Source organism: Mya arenaria, chromosome 2 (assembly GCF_026914265.1).
Source record: "Mya arenaria isolate MELC-2E11 chromosome 2, ASM2691426v1".
NCBI lineage: Eukaryota > Metazoa > Mollusca > Bivalvia > Myida > Myidae > Mya > Mya arenaria.
In genome coordinates, this window is record NC_069123.1 from 16,919,626 (window position 1) to 16,944,763 (window position 25,138).

At 36.4% G+C, this 25,138-nt stretch overlaps 1 protein-coding gene across 6 annotated transcripts; it reads right to left on the minus strand.

The window, feature by feature from the left end:
* Nucleotides 1-520: 520 nt before the first annotated feature.
* LOC128246425 (uncharacterized) lies at nucleotides 521-17,722 on the minus strand. Of its 6 annotated transcripts, none has more exons than XM_052964641.1 (13): nucleotides 17,600-17,722; nucleotides 13,259-13,345; nucleotides 9,714-9,889; nucleotides 8,940-9,078; nucleotides 7,368-7,418; nucleotides 6,017-6,115; nucleotides 5,236-5,385; nucleotides 4,798-4,914; nucleotides 4,308-4,451; nucleotides 4,095-4,121; nucleotides 3,590-3,740; nucleotides 2,399-2,481; nucleotides 521-2,025 (listed from the first exon to the last, which is right to left on the minus strand). In XM_052964641.1, exons 1-13 carry the CDS (start codon nucleotides 17,630-17,632, stop codon nucleotides 1,156-1,158), a joined length of 2,127 nt encoding a protein of 708 aa, XP_052820601.1. In that variant the 5' UTR covers nucleotides 17,633-17,722; the 3' UTR covers nucleotides 521-1,155. The 6 variants fall into 6 exon arrangements, with proteins under 6 accessions (XP_052820601.1, XP_052820574.1, XP_052820591.1 ...); XM_052964614.1 differs by lacking the exon at nucleotides 17,600-17,722 and adding an exon at nucleotides 16,237-16,731; XM_052964631.1 differs by lacking the exon at nucleotides 17,600-17,722 and adding an exon at nucleotides 15,399-15,449.
* Nucleotides 17,723-25,138: the final 7,416 nt, after the last annotated feature.

Consider the following 25,138-nt stretch of genomic DNA (forward strand, 5'->3'; position numbering starts at 1 on the left):
TTCGCTAGGCTCAGTGTATGTATACGACGTGACAAATTGCGTCATAAATGCTACGTCGGAAGGCAACAGTTTGCTTTGAATGAAGACTTTATTCAAAGAAAACTTCACTTTTTCTTATCCATTTTAAATGAAACATAGCAAAGTCTACGCCGCTTACGGAATCCCGCCTTCGGTCTTTTACCAGAGTTTGATTGAGAGTTTAGTTTCTTAAAATACCTTGATGAAACTAATCACCTTATCAAACTCCGGTAATAAAACGAAGGCGGGGCATAGACTGCCCTTTTTTCATTTAAAATGGTGTAGTGTTTTAAGTCTTCATTTTTAGCAAAATGCCTTCCGACGTAGCATATATGACATAATTTATCACGTGGTTTACACACACTGATAATATTTGCACCTTGTGAACACCAAAAGTATATTTTTCACAAAATTATCTTCCACTATTAAAACAAACACTTAGATAAATCATCTTTGTGTTGAAGGGCGTTTTGATAATGTCTTTAAAACAACAGCAAAACAATAACAGAAATATGTGTTTATTGCCTTTGTGTGTATTACCATTTAACATATATCAACAAAGTAATAATGATATACTATATTTTATTAATGTTATACATCTATACGTGCTAAACAACTGTGTATGTTTACCAGATTAAAATCAAATTCTCGCCAATTAAGACAGAAGGGTGAGAGCAGTGCAGTGACACAGGTGTCCGCCTCTTACCCAACAGACTTAGGGTTCGATCCCCACCAGGAAAACTTTCTCACCGCTTCTCAAAATGGATGCTAGTACTGCAGCCAACTGTATAAAACAAGGCTTAGGTTTTGAATAGGTCAAAGTTATCCAAAATGCTTACTGATTGGTCAATATTTACCCAATAATAACTACTAAACAATCAAATCGTTTCAATGAGTCAGCTAGCCAAAAGATAACCTGTGGACAACCTATCCAAGTTTTAAACAACTGGCATCTGGTTTCTACCCAGGAACCAGAATCGATCGAGATTTTATTAGCTTTCTTCACAATCGAGCAAAAAATATTAGTATAAAACTAATAATTCAGACAACGCCACGTTACAGGCTGTACGGCAACTTAACGTCATGAAACGACGTCAGAGTGATTTTAAACGCTTTCAATACCAATTTCTATTTTCACTATACATCACCAAGTGTCACGTACGTTTCTACCGATGTTTGTGGACTAGTAACGTTTTTAACTACAGTAGCAGGCAACTCATATCTTGTCAAGTTTCCCTCAAACTCTCGCAGAACACTTGATAGTTCAGTCATAAAACTTTCCTGATTTCGCGGACTATTTGGTACCGTCGAATAATCCGGGTAAGGTTCGTTTTCCGGGACTCCACTGGCCGAGTCGTCCGGTTGTATGAGCTCTTGGAGAATTTCCGCTTCGCTAGTTTCCGGCGGAAGTAGCGTTATTTGTCGGTCATTCCACAGCCGCTCTCCGGAGCCTCCTATGGCACTGTCGGAGCTCTGCGATCGCACGTCGCTCCGTTTTTTGTTGGTCACGAGCTCTTGAAGTCTTAGTTCAACAGACGCTTGATGAATCACAACTTCTGGCTGACCTTGATCAAGGTTATTAATATTTTTCGAAGGAATTTTCATTTCACACCTATCACAATTCGATTTGTGACACTTGTTCGATGAAAATCTTGCAGGAAACTGTTCAATTGACTTAGGAATAATTTTCCAGTTTCCAGGAAAGTCTGCCTTTTTCACGTTCTTTCTGGTGAAACTATTGCGTTTAAAATATAGTCCATTCGAATGACCTTGATCTTCACTTTCACCATTCATGTCCCTGTGTCCGTCCAAGATTTCCGACGAACTACAATGGCATTTCAGCCACTGTTTAACTTTAACGAGTCCCTGTTCGTCTGGCGTTGGCGGAATATCGTCGTCGGCGTCGTCGGCTTCGTCGGCATCTTTTTCCTCACCTCTGCCGTCGGCACCGCTGCGCTGCTTAGACGGATAGTATGTTGTGTCCTCATTTTGGCTTATGTACACATCCTGCAAAATAAAAACATTTCATGCACTCGATTTCCAGAATACCTTATAGGCTATAAGACCACGGACATTGACTTGTATATCAAAAGGTAATCGTTTATTTCAATTGAATTGAATTTGTTTTGAAGTTTTGAATTTATTTTTACATGTTTCTTTATGCATACCTAATCACACTGATTTGAAAAAAAAAATCATTTTCTTATTTCCATAAATCTTGGAAACATTCATATTTTAATGAAAATAACATAAAAATGAAACCTATTAAAGTTTCGCATGGTCTTGTTTGTTTTCGAGTGTACTGGCGAGTTTTAGCCCACGGGTTTCGACTGTCAGATTATATACGACCACGTATTATACTTGTGCAAGGTTTCCCTACCTTCCAACCGAAGTATTTGGCGGTGGTTTTCCGCTTGTCCTCGCTACTGGAAGATATGTTTGATCCACACTGGCATCCTATACCTGCAAACATAAAGCCATCAGTTGTAAGTATAAGACAAGGCGATATTGAGTCTATGAGCGTTATTGTTGATACCAAACTAGTATCAGTTTTGGCTGCAAGGGCTTCGGCGGTTTGGAAATCTGTTTCGAAAGTTTTGCGTGCAATAACAAATGCGTGGTTTTGTGTACAGCTTCAGCAACATGACCGAGCTCCTGAATGAAGCCATTAATTCTAAATTTCTTCAAAACAATGATACCGCAGATGGTCGTTTACCCATGTTAGCTAAATAGTGATTCAACACATGTGTTGAAACATTGTCAGCCATGGTTTTTTTTTAAAGTTGGCTAGTTTTCGGATAAAACGAACCGACGAAACCACCTCTGGAGGGGGTTCCGATAGTTTCAAAAACTTGCTTCGGTTTTCGTAAAACAAACTATGTAACTGGTTTTTATTTAATTCAAAACTGTTACAACAAATACACAGTTCGTGAAACCCGTATAAAACCGAAACTATTTGTTTGACAAACAAAAACGCACTAAGTTAAGCATCCAGTTATAAATCCTACCTTATACCCGGAAAGAAATACAAACAACGTGATATAGATAAACAAATCGTACGATGAATGCATTTGATAGCAGATTTTAGCAAAGCCCTTCATAAAAAAGCCTCCTTGACATTTGCAGGTCAATATAGCATCAGAATATAGAACTTCTCCATGTACATGATATATTTCTTGAATAAAAGCATTGTTTTTGTCATTATGAAGTTCTAGAAACACGCTTCTTTGGTTTTTAATTTTAATAAAAATAGTTTCTGAAGGCTGAACATGTACCCAATCGATAAAAGTAAACATATATATAATATATCTGGATCACTGTTTGGCTGCATGTCTTCAATAATATTAAGTTACCTTCATAGCATTAATTCCATGAAATATCTGGCATAATTTTTGCTTCATCATGGTTTATATTTGTTTATAAACAATGTCTTAAACGTGTTTTGTACTTTCAACATCAGTTAAATTCCTAAAGTCAATTAACAGTTTATTGCCACAATGTTTTGCTTAAAAAAACAAAACCCACTATATATATCGCCAACTTTTCAATATGTTAAATGAAAGTATCTTACTTTCCCTGTCTGCCTCTTGGGGACCGTACGTCTGCGTAAAGGCGTCACATCCGGACATGGAGCGCCGCCGGAGCTCCTCGTGCCGACGCTTCAGTTCGCCGCTCACCGCACGCAACTTCCGCTCCAGTAGAGATTTCTCCTCCGTCAAGGACTTTATTAAATGAATTAGAATTGATTAAAATACTAGTACAATAGACAAACATGGTTATCTTCAGTCAAATCCCGTTGGCTCGAATTCGTTTGGCTCGATTTCCTCGTTGGCTCGAATGCTGAAGGGAAGCATTTCCGCTAGGCTCGAATTTCCCGAGGCTCGATGATCCCTGGGACTTCGAGCCAACGGGGTTAGACTGTATTATAAAATACGTTCTTTTGTGTGTAGAGTACTTGTAAATATGTACATTTAACAACGCTGCACCTAAGCAACTTTTCAACTTAATTATCTGTAAGGAGATTGCGGAAGAAAAATGATATAATGAGAAATGTATGTTTCATAATAATTTATTACCTTGACTTGATTTTGAAGATCGTCAACCTATAAACAAGCATAAACAGAATACCTCAATGATTATGCAAATAGCAACCGAAACTTCAACTCCGAAATTAATTTAAATACAATCATGTAAAAACACACATACAATAATTGAATCAATAAACCAGTTTCGGGTGATAATTTAAATACAGTCATGTAAAACATACAAAATGATTTTGATTAATTTACCAGTTTCGGGTTAATGTTGGCTATATCTGGAAACACGCGGGGCGGCCCCTGGTGGATGAGGGCGTCCACGTCCACGAACGTCCGCTGCCACTCCTCAAGCTCGTGACGGAGATCGTCATATTCGAGGCCCGTCCCGGAGGTGTTCTGAAATAATCAAGTAACCTTTTATTAAGAAAAAACGTACAATAGCTTCCCCGGTGCGCTGACGTCCGACCCACGCCCTGCGGCTCGTGGTGGAGATTGAATACAAGAGGCCCGTCTCCGAAGTTTTCTGTATATACACTTTATTTAGCTCAAAAACACAAGGACAATAACGTACAGCTAGCAAAAAAAATGAATTAATATTTCGACATGTAGTAGTATAATTAAAACATTTGTTAGTCACCACATTAATTGCATAATGAAGGCATTTTGGACAAAAATACCAGCATTAAATGGTATAATAAACTTTGATTTTCCAGTTATAAGGTGCTTTAACCTCTGGTCTAACCTGTAACATATCGGGGACATCTAGGCCCGCATTCTGGAGCTCATGCTGCAGAAATACCCGGATGTTCGTGTTGGAAGCGGCCGCCAGCAGCGTGTTCACAAATTTAAGACCACATACCTAAAGGGGGTTTGGATTAAAATCATTAAGTACAGTGTTGATCGTATTGTATTAAAAGCAAGGATTCTTTTGTTGCTATTCAAGAATGAATTTTTTAGCGTTGTGTTGTTGATAGTACCATTGTAGACCGATGGCACATGCCGAAATTTTATGTTTTATGACAAAACTTAGCAAAACTTGAAACTTATGCGTTAAACAATACACAAATCTATTACAGAAACAGCTGCCAAGATATATCATCAACACTATTTGAATGTACTCAATGTCAATAAACGTATCTATAACACCAATTTACGCGGCAACCGTGTTATAAAGTCTTACTTTGAAGATGACATTCTGTGGACTATTCATGTTCATCATGTTCACGAGGGATTTGAACCTGACTGGTTCGCCAATTTTCAACTGAATATAAGTAAAACAGTCCAGAACTTTGGAGAACCCGTCCACTGCCGACATGGCAACCGTCAGGATCTTACAAAAAGTAAAAAAATCATGTTCATCCATCTTAAATCAAATTCTATAATTTACAACAGACAGTCGAAACTCGCTATGTCAAACTTTGTTATCACGATGTGCTGATCATGTCGATCTTTTTTTCGATTGTTTTCGGTTTAGTTATATAGTTTGTTTTGTATTTCGGTCGAATGCTCGTTTTCTTGAAGTATTTCCCTATGCCTTAACGACTTAACGAGTTGTGTATATATAACTGATTATGACATACATAGCGAGTGTGTAATTTCAATTACGAAAATAGTGGCTGCATTATTAACTGGTTGTTTAATTCACCATTTAGCAGCATTGCCAAACTTACCGTGCAATAAGTAGGATGTGTATATTGATACATAGTTGTTTGTTATCCGCATGCTAGTTATTGAACGGAAGCTTCTGATATTGAAGAACTAATGTATAAACGAAAAGAAAGAAACACCTTTCAATTTTGTACAAGCAGTTCTTAACTGAATGTATAACTTCCAATATGGTACAATAAAGGGTATGTTAAGAATTCGACAATGTACGTTCATATTACTGTAGAGCTGAAGTATTTCGGGAAGACACATATTTTGCTCAAACAAACTGCAATGCTAACCCCGGAAGTACTAACCTCTACTGCGGTACCACGTGACTTGGTGTAGGTACTCAGCAGACTGGAGGCAACCGTCTCCAACCCGTAGTTCACCGCCAGCAGAGCCGACAGGGAACCCTGGAAGAATAACCGGCTAATTTAGAATCGGCTTAATGTCGCATAGATTTTTCATAGATATATTTTCAGCATATGGAATTTACAAAGGTCAACATAATTCACAACGCGTGTACGCTAATTTCTACCATTTCATGTTTTCGTCCTTGCGGATAAACGTAAAATTGGTCAAATACACTGAACACCTGAAAAAGCACCACTTACATTTTCATAAATTTATTCAAAAATAGTGCATCGAATGTATTCAAAATTTCTAGGTACAACAAACAATATGTTATAAATATTGTATGCAAATTTCATAGCCACGTGTGTGGTATTAGCTGAAAAACAACTGTAAACGTAAGACACGGTCGAACACCACAAATCACAGTTTGTTAGTAAGGAGTGTATGACCCGTTTGCCTGTATACATGCAAGACATCTACGCCTCATGGACAGTGTGAGAGCTGCTATGCGGTGTTGTGGGATGTTGGCACACTCCTGCACAAGAGCATTGCGTAATTCTGCAACATTGCGTGGAGGAGGATTTCGTGCATAAACCCACCTACCAAGCTCATCCCAGAGATGCCCAATAGGAGCCATGTCTGGAGACAACGACGGCCAGTCCAAAACAGTTACATTGTTTTGAACAAAAAACTGAGTGGTCCTTCGGGTTGTATGGGCGGGAGCATTATCATGTTGAAACATGTAACGTCCATGTGGAAATTGACGTCGCACAAACGGCAAAAGCACCGGTTGTAGAACATTATTTATGTATGTTTGTGCACAAGTGGTGCGTTTTCAAAGGCGTTCAGTGTAGTAGTAACCTGTTTTGCTGATGGGAATTCCCAATGAACATTATTTAGTACAACAACGAAGCAGATTGAAGGATTTTGATTTTTCGAATTGGCCACGTCCGTCCATAGAACTCAGGTAGATCGCTAAGAGTCTATGAGGACGAGAGTTTTATGCTGGATTTATTGAAGAAGTTTTGTCTGTAAGCATTTGTGATGATTTCAGAAACAGAATGGCACTTAATTTCATTCAAGGCTCGAGTTTACTTGGGAGTACGTTTTGATCATTTCATTTACACATTTTATTATTATTATAAAGCACTTGGTCTGTAGTTAAAAGATCTGGTGGTGCCATTGTTTTTCTCCAAGAGGTTATTGAAATGCAATTAGGATCAATGACATGACTCAACTTTATCAACTACTTGTAGTTATGTTTAAACTTTTGTAAGAAAATTCAAACCTTTAGATAAGAAATTCAAATACCTTCGGCCTTAATGAATATTTGATGCACAAAAGGCAGTCATGTTCGTCCGTCTGAAAAATATATATATCATAATTACATAAGTATTACAGCAGGCGATAAACTTGACATAAATCAGATATAATACTTGATTTGGCGCAGATATTCGGATTATGAACAAATAGTGTATGAAATTAATTGAGCAAATTTATACAAATATTAATAATAAACGACCTCCTTTCGAACCGTGAGAAAGTTTTCAGCATTTAGTATATGGTACATTAAGTCTCACCCGAAAAGATGTTTTATTGATGTAATGTTTCATTTTTACTCTGAGCTGTGCTTTAGGTTCAGTACGCTTTGTAATGGTTATGTAAAATATATCGAAACATTCTGAATGAAATAACAAATAAAAATATATTTATTCACCATAACTTAGTCGCCAATGGATTTTCGGTACAGAAAAAGATAAATAAATGTAAGATTATGAAACTGATAGCGCTTAGGGAACGCCTTTCTATCCTCGTCTCAATAAAGCTAAACAGATGTTGAGCAACAGATTGAAGACTATTTATATGCAACTTGTTTTGCAATATAAACGATCATAAATATTTTTTTGATGCAGACATTTCGCGGACGTGTGAACCAAATTTGAAGTAGAAAATTTTGAAAAAAAACACATTTACGTTCAAACACTGGTTACATTTAAGTAACCGAATTTTGGATTATTTTCTTGAAATGAAAACGAAATCTTCATTTAACAAACACATAATAACAAAAAGTCTAATGCTCTCGACCGTAAAAGCTTTATTTATTATTGCCTGAGATATTTCTAAAGCTAGGGATCAGTTCTTCCTCTGTATCGTTACTTGACACTGTCGGGATTGTGCGGATTTATTTAGATGAGTGGAACTGTGGTGTTCTGATACCGCCCTTACCGCGTACCCTCATAAACACTCATATCTCCCCCCCCCCCTCCAGCCACCAGAGCCACGACTCTTTATATCGTGGGTCATTTGCTAGGAAATACTCTTGGTAATGATTAATTAATGATACAATTCCATTGGTACCGAATGGGAACTCTGTGGAATCTAAGCCAATGCAATAGCATCGTCTGTGTTTTCTATATTCAATAACAAAACATCTGTATGACGTCACAGTTAATATTCTAAATTGAAGAGTATTTTCATTTGATGGTTTTCTCCCCATTACTATTCATGTCGGAAAACGCGAGTTGTCAAGGCACTAATGAACAGTAAAATATTTAGTGACATCTAACTTTAAAGTATTTATTTTTTCTTCAGATTTATCAAAGAAGTCACTCCGACAATGGATCTAGCATAAAATAACTATGAATTACTGCAGTATAACATTTTAGAAAATATCGTAAGGCCTATATGCTAGATCGGTGGTAGGAGTGACCCCTTTGATAAATCTGAAAAGAAGAAAAAATAACTTTTAGGTTAAATATCACTTATCTTTTCAGAGGTCATATGACACCAAAGTGTATTCCCTTTAAACGACTGTGTGCACTTATGTGGTTTTAACAAAATAAAGTACTGGGGTTGACGGCGGTGACAAACACCAACTCTTACCATAGTTTTCTTGTAGTGTTTTAGCTGGGCCATATTTGTGGAGCCGGACTGGCGGGCGCCCGCGTTCTGTATTGACTTGAGTAGGCGGACCAGCAGCCCAAGGCCGCCCATTTCCGGTTTAATAAACTCTTCCAAGAAACTGGAAATGACAGACAGAAAACAAATCTTTACTTATGTTTAGCTCAGTGGATACCAACAAAGGCTTTCTTTAATATATAGTGTTCAAGAGTGTTCCCGAAGCATTTTGAATTGTACGCCAATGTTCTTGAGTGAGTTGTAGAATTGTGAAGGTGTTTTATGTAAATGATGGTCTCCAAATGTTATATTGGGTGAGTGCGGGACGGATTTTCCCTCCCGTAGATTGTTTGAATAAAACAATAATGAAAGAACCGTTTTTAGCATTCTGTTTGCCAACTTTCCGTGATATTATCATAAACGTTATCCAGTAAAGCGCTGTTTGCATAAAAAAACTCATAAGCCTAGAGCCTGTAGTTTTTATTCCTGATTTGGAGATTCTATTTCTTGTCCTTATTTTGAGGAACCAAAACTGATTTGTAGGCCCGGGCATATGGCTAGGTGCGCCCCTGGTGTAAAGAGTTAATATATTATATAACTATATAGTTCAATTATAAAGCATTTCAATGGGCCACGGCTTACACTGATGTGTAATCTAAAAATGAATATTTTTAAACACATAATACCTAGTTCATATAGATAAGAGTAGGGAAAAGTACACATAACTACTCTGTTACTCATATGAGCATTCGTACAAACCTCTCATATGACATCTTAAGATCGAGCTTTAGTTTCCTTAGTAGGTACGAAATGGGGTTGATACTGTCCCTTCTGATGACGTCATCGTTATCACGTGACGCAGCATTCTGACCATTCACGAACTGGTTCAGGTATTCGATGTATTGAGTGACCGCATAAATCGGGGCCCTTGTTTTCTACAAGAGAAAATTTCACAGTGATTACATTGATCAATAAAGATTTGGCGTTAAATAATATAATTAGGAAAATCATATTTTTTTCAACTCGGCTATGGAAGTTAAAGATTGAACGAGAACTGTCTAAGGAACATGACAAGTGTCCCTGCCCTCGTCGGAGTAATAGACAATTGGCCTGTAAGTGTATGACCTTGCTCTTTAATGCGAGAGAGCACAAAATTAATGCGCGACACATCTTCCCATTGTAGAATGATTTAAATTAGAAAAAAAATGCTTGAGACGCAGCCGAAACGCGAAAGTAAGGGAGGAACACATGGACGGCACTGGGATTTTTGATGCATAAACACGGAACCCAGGTAGTATCTTAAGGGATAAAATATATGTGCATACAGTCGAACCACGTTTGTTCGAACTCCCAGGGCCCGGCGAAATACCTCGAACCTCGAAAAATTCGAGCCAAGCGGGAATGATTACTTTCAGTATAAAGAAATCGGTCCTCTGCATCCAGTTCGAGTCAACGGGGAATTCGAGCCAAGCGAGTTCGAGCCAACGGCGTTCGACTCTAGACGTATATAATTCGCAAAAATAGAGGACATCTATTGTTTGCAGGGGACAGGATGGTTTCACACATCCCCACTGCCTCCACAGAAGGAATTACGGTGATTGAATTTTAGGTTTGTTTTGGCAAAAAATCCAACTACAGTCGAACTGTCTGCGCCGGAATGTGTTATCTCGATGTTCTGGTTATGTCGAACATTTTAATTTCTTTTTTCAGTTCAGTAATACAATTTGGATATTTCGGTTTTATCGAATGTTCGTTATCTCGAAGTATTTCCCGAGGTTCCAACGACTTCGACATAACGAGTTTTGACTGTATATCAAGGTTGAGCGTTTAAAGGTACGCGCCTGAGTGAGTGAACGGATATTATGTATCATGTGAAATGACAATGATAATTACAAATTAGTTTTAACAAGCGTATAAACTATATTAAATGATATATACCCAATGCACCGTTTGTTTCAAATAAACTTCTGACATAACTTTGGCACTGCGCTCTCATTGAGGTAATTTATAGCTCTTGCTGAATTCGCCATACAATGCCATAAGGTAGAACTATTTTGTAAACAATAGCCACCCTGTCAGTCGCGTGGATCGCGACAAAAGGAAGATATTGAACACATTTCTGCACGCATTCATGTGAGCACCTTACTAGACTTATCAGGATAACATTGTGTCAATTTAGTGGGCGGGAAGTTTATGGAAAATAAATATTGAAATAATGGTTAACAAACGCCTCAGCAAATTAACTTTTTGCGTTGGGTGTTTAGTTATTTTCTCGAGATTTTAATCATGGGGTCGATGTCATTTTCTTTTGTCCTTATAATAATGATGGGAATTTGTAACCAAGTAAACAACTACATTCTTTTCTCAAAATATTTTCCTCAATTATATGTCCATTATTATTTTATTATTATTTAATTAATGAACGATTTGTGAAATAATATTTTCATCGATTTCATGATATTTTTATAATATTATTATGAAGTAAATAACTGCTAGTTGTTAATAGGGATAGGTCATTTTGCGATTAAGACTTTAATGCACTTTGGTCCATGATAATATCTGTATTTCTCAAACCTTTTGTGAAGACATACAACTGTTTTATGCAATCATTCAAAGTATATATCAATTAAAGCTGCACTCTCACAGATTGAAGGTTTTGACAACTTTACTGTCTTGGAATGAGCCACTTTTTGCGAAAATGCATAGAAACCAGGTATATAAAACTGCTGACAAAAATAAGATCGCAGGTTTTTTTAATTTAAGTTCAAAAATTGATGTTTTATTGATGTTTTGTCAGCTTTCTTTTATATGTACGTGAAGTTAGCGGCCAAGCGGCCTAGCGGCGTGAAGTTAGCGGCCTAGCGGCCTAGCGGCCTAGCGGCCTAGCGGCGTGAAGTTGGCGGCCTGGCGGCCTAGCGGCCTAGCGGCCTAGCGGCGTGAAGTTGGCGGCTTAGCGGCCTGGCGGCCTAATTATTTTTTCTATTTCCAAGCAATTGTTAATTAACTGTTTTTATGCACAAATTAACACATTGAAGAGATTATCAACCTGGCGGCCTAAAATGCTATCCTATTGCATAGCATGTATACATGCATTTTCTTCTAAAAAAAATAATATGTTAACTGTTTTTATGCACAGGCTATCACTCTAAGGCGATTATCAACATATTTTTGAGAAGGATAGGCATGTTCACATGCTTTGAAAAGCTGACTGCTTGTTCGACTTTTTGAAAAAAAGGTTGATAATCGCCTCAGAGTGATAGGGTGTGCTTAAAACAGTTAATATATCATTGTTTTAGAAAAACAATGCATGTATACATGCTTTGGAATAGGATAGCATTTTAGGCCGCCAGGCCGCTAGGCCGCTAACTTCACGCCGCTAGGTCGCTAGGCCGCTGAAGTGCTCGATCGACTTTTTTGAAATAAAATGAAAAACGCTTCAGAGTGATAATTTGTGCATAAAACAGTAAATATATCATTGTTTTAGAAGAACAGGCATGTTTAATGCTTTGAAATAGCTAACTGCTTTATCGACGCTTTTGAAAAAAACTGTTGATAATCGCTAATAGCTTCAAAGTGTTAATTTGTACATTCAAACAGTTAATATGTCATTGTTTTAGAAGGAAATGCATGTATACATGCTTTGAAATAGGAAACCATTTTAGGCCGCTAGGCCGCCAGGCCGCTAACTTCACGCCGCTAGGCCGCTAGGCCGCTGAAGTGCTCGATTGACTTTTTTGGGAAAAAAATGAAAAACGCTTCAGAGTGATAATTTGTGCATAAAACAGTTAATTTAAAATTGTTTTAGAATAAAAGGTAAAGAAAAATATTCTGAATAGATAACAATTTAAGGCCGCTATGTAACTATATGAATAAAAAATCTTGATTTATCATTGTTTTTAAAAAAACGCATTAACAATTGCTTGGAAATAGAAAAAAATAATTAAGCCGCCTGGCCGCTACGCCGCTAGGCCGCCAACTTCACGCCGCTAGGCCGCAAGGCCGCTAACTTCACGCCGCTAGGCCGCTAGGCCGTTAAGTTCACGCCGCTAGGCCGCTAACTTCACGCCGCTAGGCCGCTAGCTTAACGTACATTTCTTTTATCATTGGTTTGCAGAAATTAAAGCAAAAATTTGCTCTTTCCAAGACAAAAAAGTTTTATAAAACAGAAAATCTGTGAGAGTGCAGCTTTAAGATGTATTAAAGGTTGACATTATGTGGCTGCTTCGCGCGTCCATCGTATTGGTGGCTGGTTCGAACCCCAAAAGGGCGTTTCTGAGTTTATTAAAAGTGGCGGCTTGGCTTACCTCGTTGAAGATGATCTGCCATTTCTCCTCCATGGAGAGGAGGCGGGGAGTACCGGTGCCGTCGTCCATCAGGTGTGCCGTCTCCTCCTGCCGGAAGAGAAAGTTACTGGTCAATTCCAAGTTAATAAATATACAATAAGTCTTTTCGTTCATGCCCCTGCCTATCGGCTCACTGCACGTATTTTAATACTTGATATATAAAATTTTTTATTTATTCATTTAATAAGCCTCTGAGGAAAACACTCACCCGAAATTTATTTAGTCATTGATTGTTTTTATTAAGTGCGTTTCTTAGAAGTTCGGACATACACGCCATTGTATAGAGGCATTTTGCGCCAACACTAAATAATGTTTATCATTTATTTTTTGCTTTACAAAACCAAAAAATCAGCATAAGCCGGGCGCAGCACGGCGAACAAAATTATGGATTAGATAAGCAAAAATAAAGAATAAATATCACATATACTAGATTTCATTTTATTTTTTTTTACACTGGAAAAAAGCACAACGATACTCTAAGAATCTGTTTTTTAATTCACCATCACGTAATAAAATCCCGCAGAAATTTACAACTTTATTCAATTCTAAACACATTCACCTGGCCACGCATTTCCAAATACATTTCACCACACACATTCATTTCACAGCATTTATTGTGTCACAATCATCGAATTTTCTCTAAAATCCAATTCAACAGTGACATAAACTCTAATGTTATTCCACACTTTGGTCAATTTTGCAAAATATTGACGTTTATTCGCAAAGTATGAATTTGCAATTTCCAAAGCCCTTCATCAGATGACATTATTTTTAGTTCCATCAATAACTTAATGAGGAACTCGATCAAGATCAGTTACTATTTTAATGACATTTGTATACGATATGTTGGCAGCATTTAGACATTGCCAGACTTCAATGGGGTATTTTATTTCATCTTTTTTACCCATTATGTTCTACTCAATGCAATTAAAGCATGAACATACTTAAAAGGCTGAATGCGCTTCTTTCTAAATTACTTTTTTAAAACTGCAAATTCATTTACCGTAACCACCAATATGGATTGGATGGTGATATTAAAATCAACGCCTCTTGAAGATATTCGGTAAATCAAGGTCGAATGTGTTCATTCATGATTTCAACCGAAAATAAAAAAGAACGAACTGGATTGTATTAATTAAGAATTAAAAACATGAAACAAATATAACGTAATTAGATATAAGAGCTAAAATAGCCAGCCAAAAAAGGTTCATCAAACATTCATAACTAAACTTACGTCCATCTTACTTTTTTAAACCTATAGTATAATCTCTATCAAATGATATGCCTAAAATTATGCGTTCACAACAACTTTATCATTTACATTGATTTCTAACAATATCATATTAATAAGTACATTCTCGTAGTAACACCAGAGTGATGAGGCTATGCGTACCACAGATTTATCGCTATCAAACCTTTGATGAATGAGAATGAATAAGTATTGCTATTAAACTTTTAAGGATAAATGTGCGATGCTTTTCATCCTAATGAAGAAGATATTGGTGGTGTTAGTAGTTTATACTCCGGGTCCCGGCGTGAGCACATTGAAGGGTCCCAGAGTGACAGTTCAACCACCGCACACCTATTCTGGGCGGTGAACCAGTACTAGGTGCCTTCAATTCTGCAAGGAACTGACAACTTCTGTACATGCCAGGGGCAGTGGTACAGTGCGAATGGTCGTAGAAAGGATTTCATAACCAATCACAACAGAAGTGACCTGGTCCGATTAACAGTCCAACGCTCTACCGACTGAGCTAACCGGGCGGACTTTAATGAAGAAGAGGAGCACGAGTACAGTTTTATATGCCAAGGCCACCCTTAATAAATTGCGTTTGTCGTTTCCCTAGGCCTAAAAATGCATTTGGTTCAGGTTACCCGACCCTACCTACGAAATTGGCGCCGACCCTACCGTATTTATAGTCAGTTGTTTTTAGTGTGTTTTTGTTGTGTTTGAAGTGTGTGTTTTAATATGTAGTTAACAATCTTTCAAGCTTTATACAAAATATTAATTAAACACCATTCTCCAATTATGGCAATAACGTTCTTATATAAAGCCTAGTAAAAGAAGTAAAGCAATATATAAAAAGCCTACCTACCCTACCTGTTTTGGAAAAGGATGAAACACTGACTTAACCATTTTTCTTTGGCCCTACCTACCGCTTTATTCCGCAGTGAAACACAATCATATCCCAAAAGTTATTCTCACCGAAGAGGCTCAAACCGTTTAGGTTATAGTATTTTTTGTGTGAGCCTTTCAGTGAACGCCAAACTTATCCTAATAAACCTGCTCTTTTCTGTTATGCCAGTCATCTTATTTAAGGTAGTTCATTCTAAATACATACGTATACTTACGACTGCCCTTTTTATTTGCACAATACATGAAACTCTAATTGTCTAACCAAACAATGTAGGACCAACAATTGTCTGCGAACAATTTTCTTACATAAAGATGTTTATTTAAATTATTCGATATTTCACCATTATTGATGTACAAAACCATGTAAATATACTTGATAAATACATTTATCATTGCTAATTAACAAATGGCAACATGTTAGACATTCCGGAGATTGAGAGTTTCTTTTTGAAGTCTTTCTATAAAAATTGAGTGTTGATACAGAAAATGTAATCTAAAAGTAAAATTTGAATCACTTTAGTCAAATGTTTTTAATATGATATGGTACTATGAGCTTTTGTGGTTCAGCTACTGCTGCTGCTGCTGCTGCTGCTGCTGCTGGTGGTGGTGGTGGTGGCGGCGGCGGTGGTAATGTTTTGATGATGATGATGATGATGATGATGATGATGATGATGATGATGATGATGATGATGATGAGGAGGAGGAGGAGGAGGAGGAGGAGGAGGGCAGTGATGATGGTGATGATGTTGATGATGATGATGATGATGAAAGGATGATGAGTATAATGTCAATTTTCACCTACCTGATAATGCCTCTCTGTCTTACAAGAGGGGATAAAAAACCTCGCATACATCAATTTGTCCCTTGATTCCATGGTAACTTTTAAGTTAAATCCACCTTATATAGTTATCTATCTGCTAATTATTGGTTTAAAGTAAGTTCAAGACTTCCATCTAACAGTTCAAGCACATCATTTTCCTTTAAGAACTTATTCCCATGTCCGCTTTTTGTGTGGCAATTTCATTCGTTGTTCGCACGATAGGTCAGTCAATCTTGTTTGAACTTAACCGGTTAAAGTCATCATCTCAACCCTCTGCCTACGTCCGTAAATCCACTTGTTTCATTAATTGAGTTTATGTTTCATCTTCGTTTGTGATACAAAACAAACACGATGATATCGCTTAATATGATACCGCTTATTAAATAAAGTGATTCAACTATTCCACATAACATTCTTTAACAATATCCAAACATGTCATGCGAAACGTTGGTACCAATACAGTTTTCGTCGACGAAGACTTTGATAACGACTTACTTATTTATAAACCATTTTTAACACACTCATAAAACAATTATTTAAAAAAAATTATGTGAAAAAATGAATGAGAAATTAACTTTTTCAAATCGTGGCGTTCTATTCACTTTTACTTTATCCCACGCCTAATGACTTTCCATTGAAATCTGTTAAATAATAGGAAAAATATATTTCACAAAAATTACAGCATTTCTTAACAATATATGCTGATTTTTCCGTTAGATGTAGCGATAAGCGCTTTCTGTTGAACGATCAGGACAAAACATGCAATTTTTGGTTTCATTCCTTTGTATTTTTTGCTTTTGTTTAGTATAATTAAGTTCAATTTTATAATTTTTATGTCAGACGTTTGACGTGGAAACAAAATATGCTTTTCAAAAAAGTTATTTCATTAACAGTTTATAACAAAGCGCTGTTTCAAAAATGAGACATAAGCAATTAGTAAATGACTAACCTGTTTTTCTTGACCAATCAGAATTTAACAAACGACAGTACCACTTTTATCAAATTTAAGAAGTACTGGTATTTCCAATTTCCTCTTTGCGTCATTATCAGCATGTTTTTATCCCCAAGGTTCTGTTTTCTTTTGACGTCGATGATAACAAAGAAGTTTATAACCCGTGGTGCTGCTGCAGTTGCTGCTGTAATTGCTGCTGCTGATGATGATGGCGATGATGATGATGATGATGATGATGATGATGATGATGATGATGATGATGATGATGATGATGATGATGATGATGATGATGATGACTGATGATGATAATGACTGATGATGATGATGATGAATATAAGCAATAATAACCATGCTATGTTCTTAAAAACATGTATAAGTACCAGATTTACATACCAGTAAAATAAGTCCCTCAAATTCTTCAAACATCCGATACCATCCACAGTGTATTTCTTTTTTAATTTGACACAGGGTGAACTATTTCAACGATCCGACTATCTACATTTTAATTAAAGATCCAATCAATAAAACCAATCCAGTGCCTGAATTAAACCCATCAGAGTGGTATATTGTCATATCAAATGATGATTGATGTTTCTTGAATAAAAGTCACCCTGTGTGTCAAAGGTATATTGCTTGGAGCCTTCAAACATGATTGTTATTACAGCAGGAACATGACGGATCCCTTTTGAAAAGGGAAATAACATTTCTGATTAAAGTAGTACATTCATGGTTTTCATTTTCTCGATTCTATATTATAAGAAAAGAACGATGCACTCATAAATTTCCCCATAATTTTAACCACAAGAAACCTGAGTTAGATAGAAATCCATGCCCTTTAAGCCATTGCAGTGACGCTTGAATAGGACAAGATCTAATAAGCAAATCGTGATTTATTTAAGTTCCATAAGAATAAGAACTTCGTTGACATCATCTAAAGCAGTAATCACATCAAAAGAAGCAGATATTGAATTGCCATATTGTTCTAACACACGCACCAGAGTCTAAATCCGACATCAGATTTAGAGCAATTTTCTCCTGGGTATTTGACATAAAATACAATTCCGATACAGGAATCAATTCATCCGATGTAAAACTATGATCAGAATCTTTTCCAGCAATTAAATCGCCATTCCGCACTTGACACCCCGGCTGCTCCAGTAAGCATATTGATTGTACTCAGGTTTAATACCAATGTTGATCTAAGTTTAATTGTTTTTCAATTGCAGAAAGAAAAAGTAGGCTAATTTGACACAGTGTTTAAACGATGTGATCCTATCCACCAATGTAACGCCATGTTAACAGGTTTCAAATAAAGACTGTTCATGGCCATATAAGTGTTTGCGCTGGTATGGCAAACAATATCATCAGAAAGCAGTAATACTATAAAAACTCGTTATGTCGAACTCGTTCGGACCTAGGAAAACACTTCGTAATAACGTATATTCGCCTTAACCGAAATACAAAAAAGTGTATAACTGAACCGAAATAAGTCCGACATAACCATAAAATCGAGATAGCAGAGTTCGACATAGCGAGTTTCGACTGTATTATAAACGATACCTACACAATGAAGTCACCTACCATCTTTTATCCGAAATAAGATATAAGAAAAAAAAACCCACTTAAAACAAGTGATCAAAGGTACCAAACAATAGCACTATGAACATCTAGTCTTTGATGATGCAAACTTTTAAATTATTAAACAAGATGCTGTAATAATAAGCTAGTATAGGACGTAACGGGCAAAAAAGATCGCACTTGACTGCGTTCAAGAGACAGCTGTGTGAGCTAAAGGGCTCATCTAAACTACACCTATTGAAACACAAGACAGTGATTTCTATTAAAATGCTGTCGAGAAACAGACAGAACGGGTGCCTGCACTTCTTTTGTCTTTAAGAGCTGAGTGCATGGTTATAAAAGTGATAATAAAAATAGTTTCTTTCATTCAGTTACAATTATTATTGCAACATAGAAAAGGACTATCAGCTATGAAGTATTGGCATCTTTCAATCTGAGGTCAGATACCACTAAATTCATTTCTTATAAATGCTATAGTGAATTGACCAATTTGCACCTGGAATAACATACATTTCCAGAGCTTTGAAGACCTCCAACACCATACGCAGGAGAAAGTTCTACTTGTTAACATAACATTAAACAATGTGAGAATATCAAGAAATAGGTTACGTTTCTTATATGATATATAAAATTACAGATAAAGGGTAAAATGTTTCGAGAAATCGGGGCCGGATTTACTGTTCAGTCCTCGTTCAACACGGATTTTATAACACTATATTTATATAGGTGAATCTTAAAAGCACATAACACATCCAATCAGAGACAGTTCACAAATGGGTGAGAAGCATTTAAACAAACGCCCAAGTCCAGGTTCCTCTATTTAATGTATAGAATTACAATAAAATTTAATTACCTTCTGTTTTTTATTACTTTTTCCGTGAATAATAAAAGTAGATGTCAATACATCTTTCACGCCATCCATGTTTGTTCGCTAATTTCCCATACACATATACAAAACAGCCTAAAACATTCCACAGTTTTCAAATTTTACACATTGTAAAATCATTTTCATGTTTTTCAGAAACATGAAACCTCAGAATTCCTAGTTAATCCAAAGGTCAAGTTTATGTTTACCCCAAACGGTGAGACAAACGTCTGAAAATATACTCTGGGGTCAACAAAGTCCCTCGACAGAAGCCCTGTCCTGACAAAATCTGAATCTTATCAAGTCACAAAAGGCTTAGTAACATCCTGTTAGTACATACAAAGGTGGCTGGTGGCACAAACACCGTGGCCGCCCGGTCTCTAGTGTCAAATGTCATATCAGAATCACCAAAACATCAGTCCATTAAGAAACGGATGACAGCCGTGTTTTTGTCCGACCCTCGTTGTACTCAATTAAGTTAATCACGTTATGACTTTAATATGAAAAATGTACTCTCACTACCTAATCTAAGCATATCCACTTCTAACTTAGTCCTGTGATAACACCAAAAAGAGACAGATTTTAAGAATTTTTTATTACTAAAAATGCATGTTAATTTTTTATCGAACTATTAGTAGATAAAAAACATTACAGTTCAACCTAACAGTTACGCAACAAGTGTTAATATTGTAAATGATCAACAAAAAACAAAATCTAATCAAGCGGGTGGTTGTGAGTATGCACATAAAATATATCTGACTTTTGTTTTATCTGAATGACTTCAAAACGTTTGATTTATAGCTATCAGTTTAGCTTTATAAGAGCGTTAACTCATGAGTTCATAATAAGGTGTCAACGTTGTCTGTATTGAATTTCATATTAACGAAATTAATACATGCATATCACCTACGAATCGACATGACCCTTTGACCAGCAAGTAAATCAAAAGATATCCTTCAATTATGAGCATGGCTCATTAGGAATGTATTCTTTGTTCTTTAACTTTTGCTGTCTATATATTGTCACGCAAATATTACATTTAGAACATAAAACAAGTCAAGTACAATTTTGTCAAGTTTTACTTCGTTCTTCGCCTTCTAACTTTTAAGTAAGATCAAAGGTATTGCGGCGCCCGGTTAATTAAGGTCGTCCTTGTCAAATTGTTTGGTAGTTACTATAGTAGTTAAAGTAGAAATAAGTGTAGTTATCAAGGGCGGATCTAGGAAATGACATTTGAATGAGCACTGCTTTCCCCGGGACAGGAAAATACAGGCTCTATTTGTTGCATAGGGCTTATGTAATCGTTAGATTACATGAAGTATAATTTTAATGATTAATAATGGGCGGACTGAGCGTATCAAACGAACCCTTCTTAATCATTTAAATATTACTTCAGGTCATCTTACTGTTTTAGAATAATTTCTTATTACGTTGCGTTTTTTTCAAATGTTATTTAATGTTATGGTTATCCTATATATGGTGTTTCGTGTCGTGAAGCACTATAAATCAGACTTATTTCGTGTGCAAATCGGTCATCCCTTATATAATCTATTGGAAATATATTCACTTGTTTAAAACATGTTGTTTCGGCAGTTATCTCCCTTAGTTGTATCTTGGCCATGTAATATCGTACAAAAAAGATGAATTAAGTCGAACGAACAAGACTATCCTACGATTTAGTACGATCAATTGCTACGCAATTCAGGATTGATATTTGATTAACCGTAAGGAATCTTCCTTAGTTGGTGTGGTATATTTCATATTCCAATCGTAGGGTGATCGTCAGCATTTGTACAAAATCGGCGCCATGTTCTCCCAATACTTCTACAATGGGCCGGGATAAATCGGGGCTAAATGATGGCTGTTAAATTGTCATAATTCCAATCCCGGTAGGCTATGCCACGATTATCAAAACATTAGAACAGACATGACGGCATCGGCATAAAATTGGAAGAGTCTTGGGTAGTTTTGAAAACTGTCGTCACATGAAAACATTACCAGGCACATGTATACTTACCTAGAAATATAGTAAAACTATTGACAAATTGATGCCGCAGCACGTTACATCACTTTCACCAGCAAACTATTATATTGTATATAATTTTGAAAACTCTTCAGAATACACTATCATGAACTATGGGGTCATTTGGTTCTAGGTTGTAACAGTACCTGTCCCCAGGGGGAACCTCTTTAAGACAACAAAGCCTCTAATTAATATTTTGCAATGAATCTGATATGTTGTTTTATTTACTTTACACTTAACGTGTAAAGAAAACATTGTATGGTTGACTTGACCTCATTGATTTTGTCTATTCGTTTTGAAGATATAGGGGTATTGAATGTATAAATGCAATGCAAAAACGGAATATTGTATGACCGTAAAAACTAATTCCATGCCCCCTGACATGTAAGTGTGACATTTGACCCCCCGCTTAAATGAAATTATCATTCAACTTTTCCACATCCATGAACTTGGCCTGTGATCTCTTTTTCAAAACAGGATACTAATTATGATGACTTTGATAAGATATATATCTCTACAAAAACATTAGCTGATTGATAAGAAGAATTGTGCGAAGTTTCTATAACTTTATAGTATCTCACGCATTGTTAAGAGAGTGGTGACACTTTACATTAGGCAAACTAAAGTAGATATTTGAAATGTAATGAAGAGAAAACTACAAGTACGTGACCACCTAATGGAAAATTGTTCACTACGTTGTCAAATAGTTTTGCCTGCTTTCACTCAACCAAATAACTAACACTTAGTATGTACATGTAAAATAATGTAAGGGTTAAGTATTTCAAAGTACAATGGTAGTAATGGTCATAACTTACATTGTATGATTGATCTGTGTCTTCATCCAGTTCTTGCGTCATCATGGTCAGCATCTCCATTGCAGGACTTTCCAGGTATCGCTGACCTACGGGACTGTCCCGGTATTGCTGACCCACGGGGATTTCCACTTCTCCTGCATTAAAAGCCTCTTTCTTATCATTCCCCTTGCCAAACTGACCTCTACCAGTCAACTCAAGCTCAATACTGAAAGGGTCCAGTCCATGAGCTTGCTTAAATGCAAACTCTAGATTAACGTTGTTCGTCATTTCACATTTTGTTTCTTCATTTTCTTCATTGTTGACTGCTTTTATTGTATCGTTTTTAGATTCACCGAAGAAGTTGGTGGGTGATTTGCAACATCTGATTGTTTCTAAAGAATCGATTGTGTATGTTGAAAGAGGACTCGTTGCTGAGATAGAGCTGACGATTTCTTCATCACCAAACAGCTGCTGTAGTTTTGCCTGCTTGTCCTCAAAAAGATCAAAATTGAGTGGTGACTCGCAATAACTCTGTTCTTGTAGGTATGAAGTATGTAGAGGGTTGCTTGACATACCTTTTAATTTACTGTGTGTGTTATTCGGACTGCCGTCAGACATCATTTTTGGTGAATGTTTTTGATCCATGCACGTTTCCTTTAAGGATTCTAAAAGGTCAATATGTTTCGGTTCCATACCGACAACAGGTACATCAACATTACTTGTTGTGTTTTCAACATTTTTGTCTTGCAAAGTCCTTTTTACTCCGGTAAACAATGGCGATGATTGTCCGGTTTGCTCTTCCAAGCAATCAAATATTTCATCAATATCTGAATCTGTAAAATCCACCGTCACGTATTCATCACTGTTAGTACAACCGCGTTCTTCCGCAATGTTAACGATGTCAGCATCTTTGCATCGACTATCGTGTAATTCTTTAGTATCATTTTCTATGTCTAAACTGTTTCTCCCTTTGACATCTTGCGAACAGAGATTTTGTTTTTGTGTCATATTATCTTTAATGGCAGTGTTGTCAACTGAAATTTCAGTACCTTGTATATTAACCTCCTCGAAATTGTTTTCATTTTCGTCGCATGCACTTCCAACAATATCACTTGCAGCATCAGCATTTTGATATTCGTCTTCACAAACTGCTTTATTTTCGGTACACTTGCGTACGTCGTTATCGCTTTCGCATCTAGAACTTATAACAAAGGTCTCATCATTAACTCCTGACACACATTCATGTTTCTCACTATTAGTTGACTTGTGGCTGTCCATTGAGACTTCTTTCGGCTTCTCCCCCGTTCTCCTTGATTCAGGCACTACTGAACTGTCGATTATACGACGCCTTGTCTTCTTTTTATCCATAATCTCAATTAAAATAATATTAATACTTTATGTGTACAAAATAACCACAATACCCCTCTTCACTTTGAGTACCCAATTAGGGAACTTTCGTCCGAGTTAAAAAGAAGCCCTACTTTTTGTCACTGTTTGTCTAAAGTGCTCTCAACAAAAATGATAAGGGTCTGATCAGTTTAGAGTGTCCAGACTTGCTCATCCGCAAAATAAATATTGTCATGAAAACTATAAGAATGAAATTAGACTATATCCATGAAGAAAAATATTATTGTGTACACAAAACGTTACATCCCGCGATCATTTACAAAAGGGAATGTTTACATTTTTCCTGCTTGTCATATTATTTGTTCTTTAATCTTTACCCCTCGCTGATTTTAAGATATTAAATTAATAACAATCGATATCATTTGAAGAAAAAAACAAACTTAACCCCTTGGCTTTTAATATACGGACAATGATATAATTCCTAAATGGTTGGAATGTCTATTTCCCAACCACGTCAGAGAGGGTATTTTTTGTTGCAGATTAAAAGGGAATGGGCCTGGCATTTGTTCTATGAGAATGTCCTTAGGTGGCAGAAATAATCACTTTTATCAAAACAAAGATTACTATTTTAACGATTTTAATCTGATTAATCGTGTTATGAATGTCTAGAGTTTTCAATCCATAATTGAATTATAGACCTGTCATTTGTTCATTAGCACTTAAGCGTACCATTGGGTAATGCAATTAAAAGGTCGTGAATAAAATTGATCTCTGTATTAATAAACTTGAAATATACGTATGTCAGGCCATGTATATCAAATATCATGGTGTTTTTTTTCAAAATTGGAGAAAAAATCAAAAAAATCTCTGTATTGATAAACATGAAATATACGCTTGTTAGAGCACATATTTCACTTATCATGTTTTTCAAATTTGGGGAAAATGTGCTATTATTTACTTATGTGAAATCTTTGATAAAAAGGTGAAATTTTGTGTAAAATGTTTCACAATTTCTGTGAAATTTCTGGACAAAATAAAATAGAATCACAATTTCACAAATTATCTGACATTTTTCACAGCAAGCAATGCTTCGTATATATCTAAATACACGTACAGTCGAAGATCGTAAGCTCGAACTCGCTTGGGTCGAATTCTTTGTTGGCTCGAACTGGATGTAAAGGACCGATTTCTTTATACTGAAGGTAAGCATTCCCGCTTGGCTCGAAAACCAACAAGGTTCGACTGTAGTATGTTTTTATTTATTTTCTTTTAGATAAAATGTTGACAATCAAACTGACCTAGCACTAAATGGCCCTCGGTATATC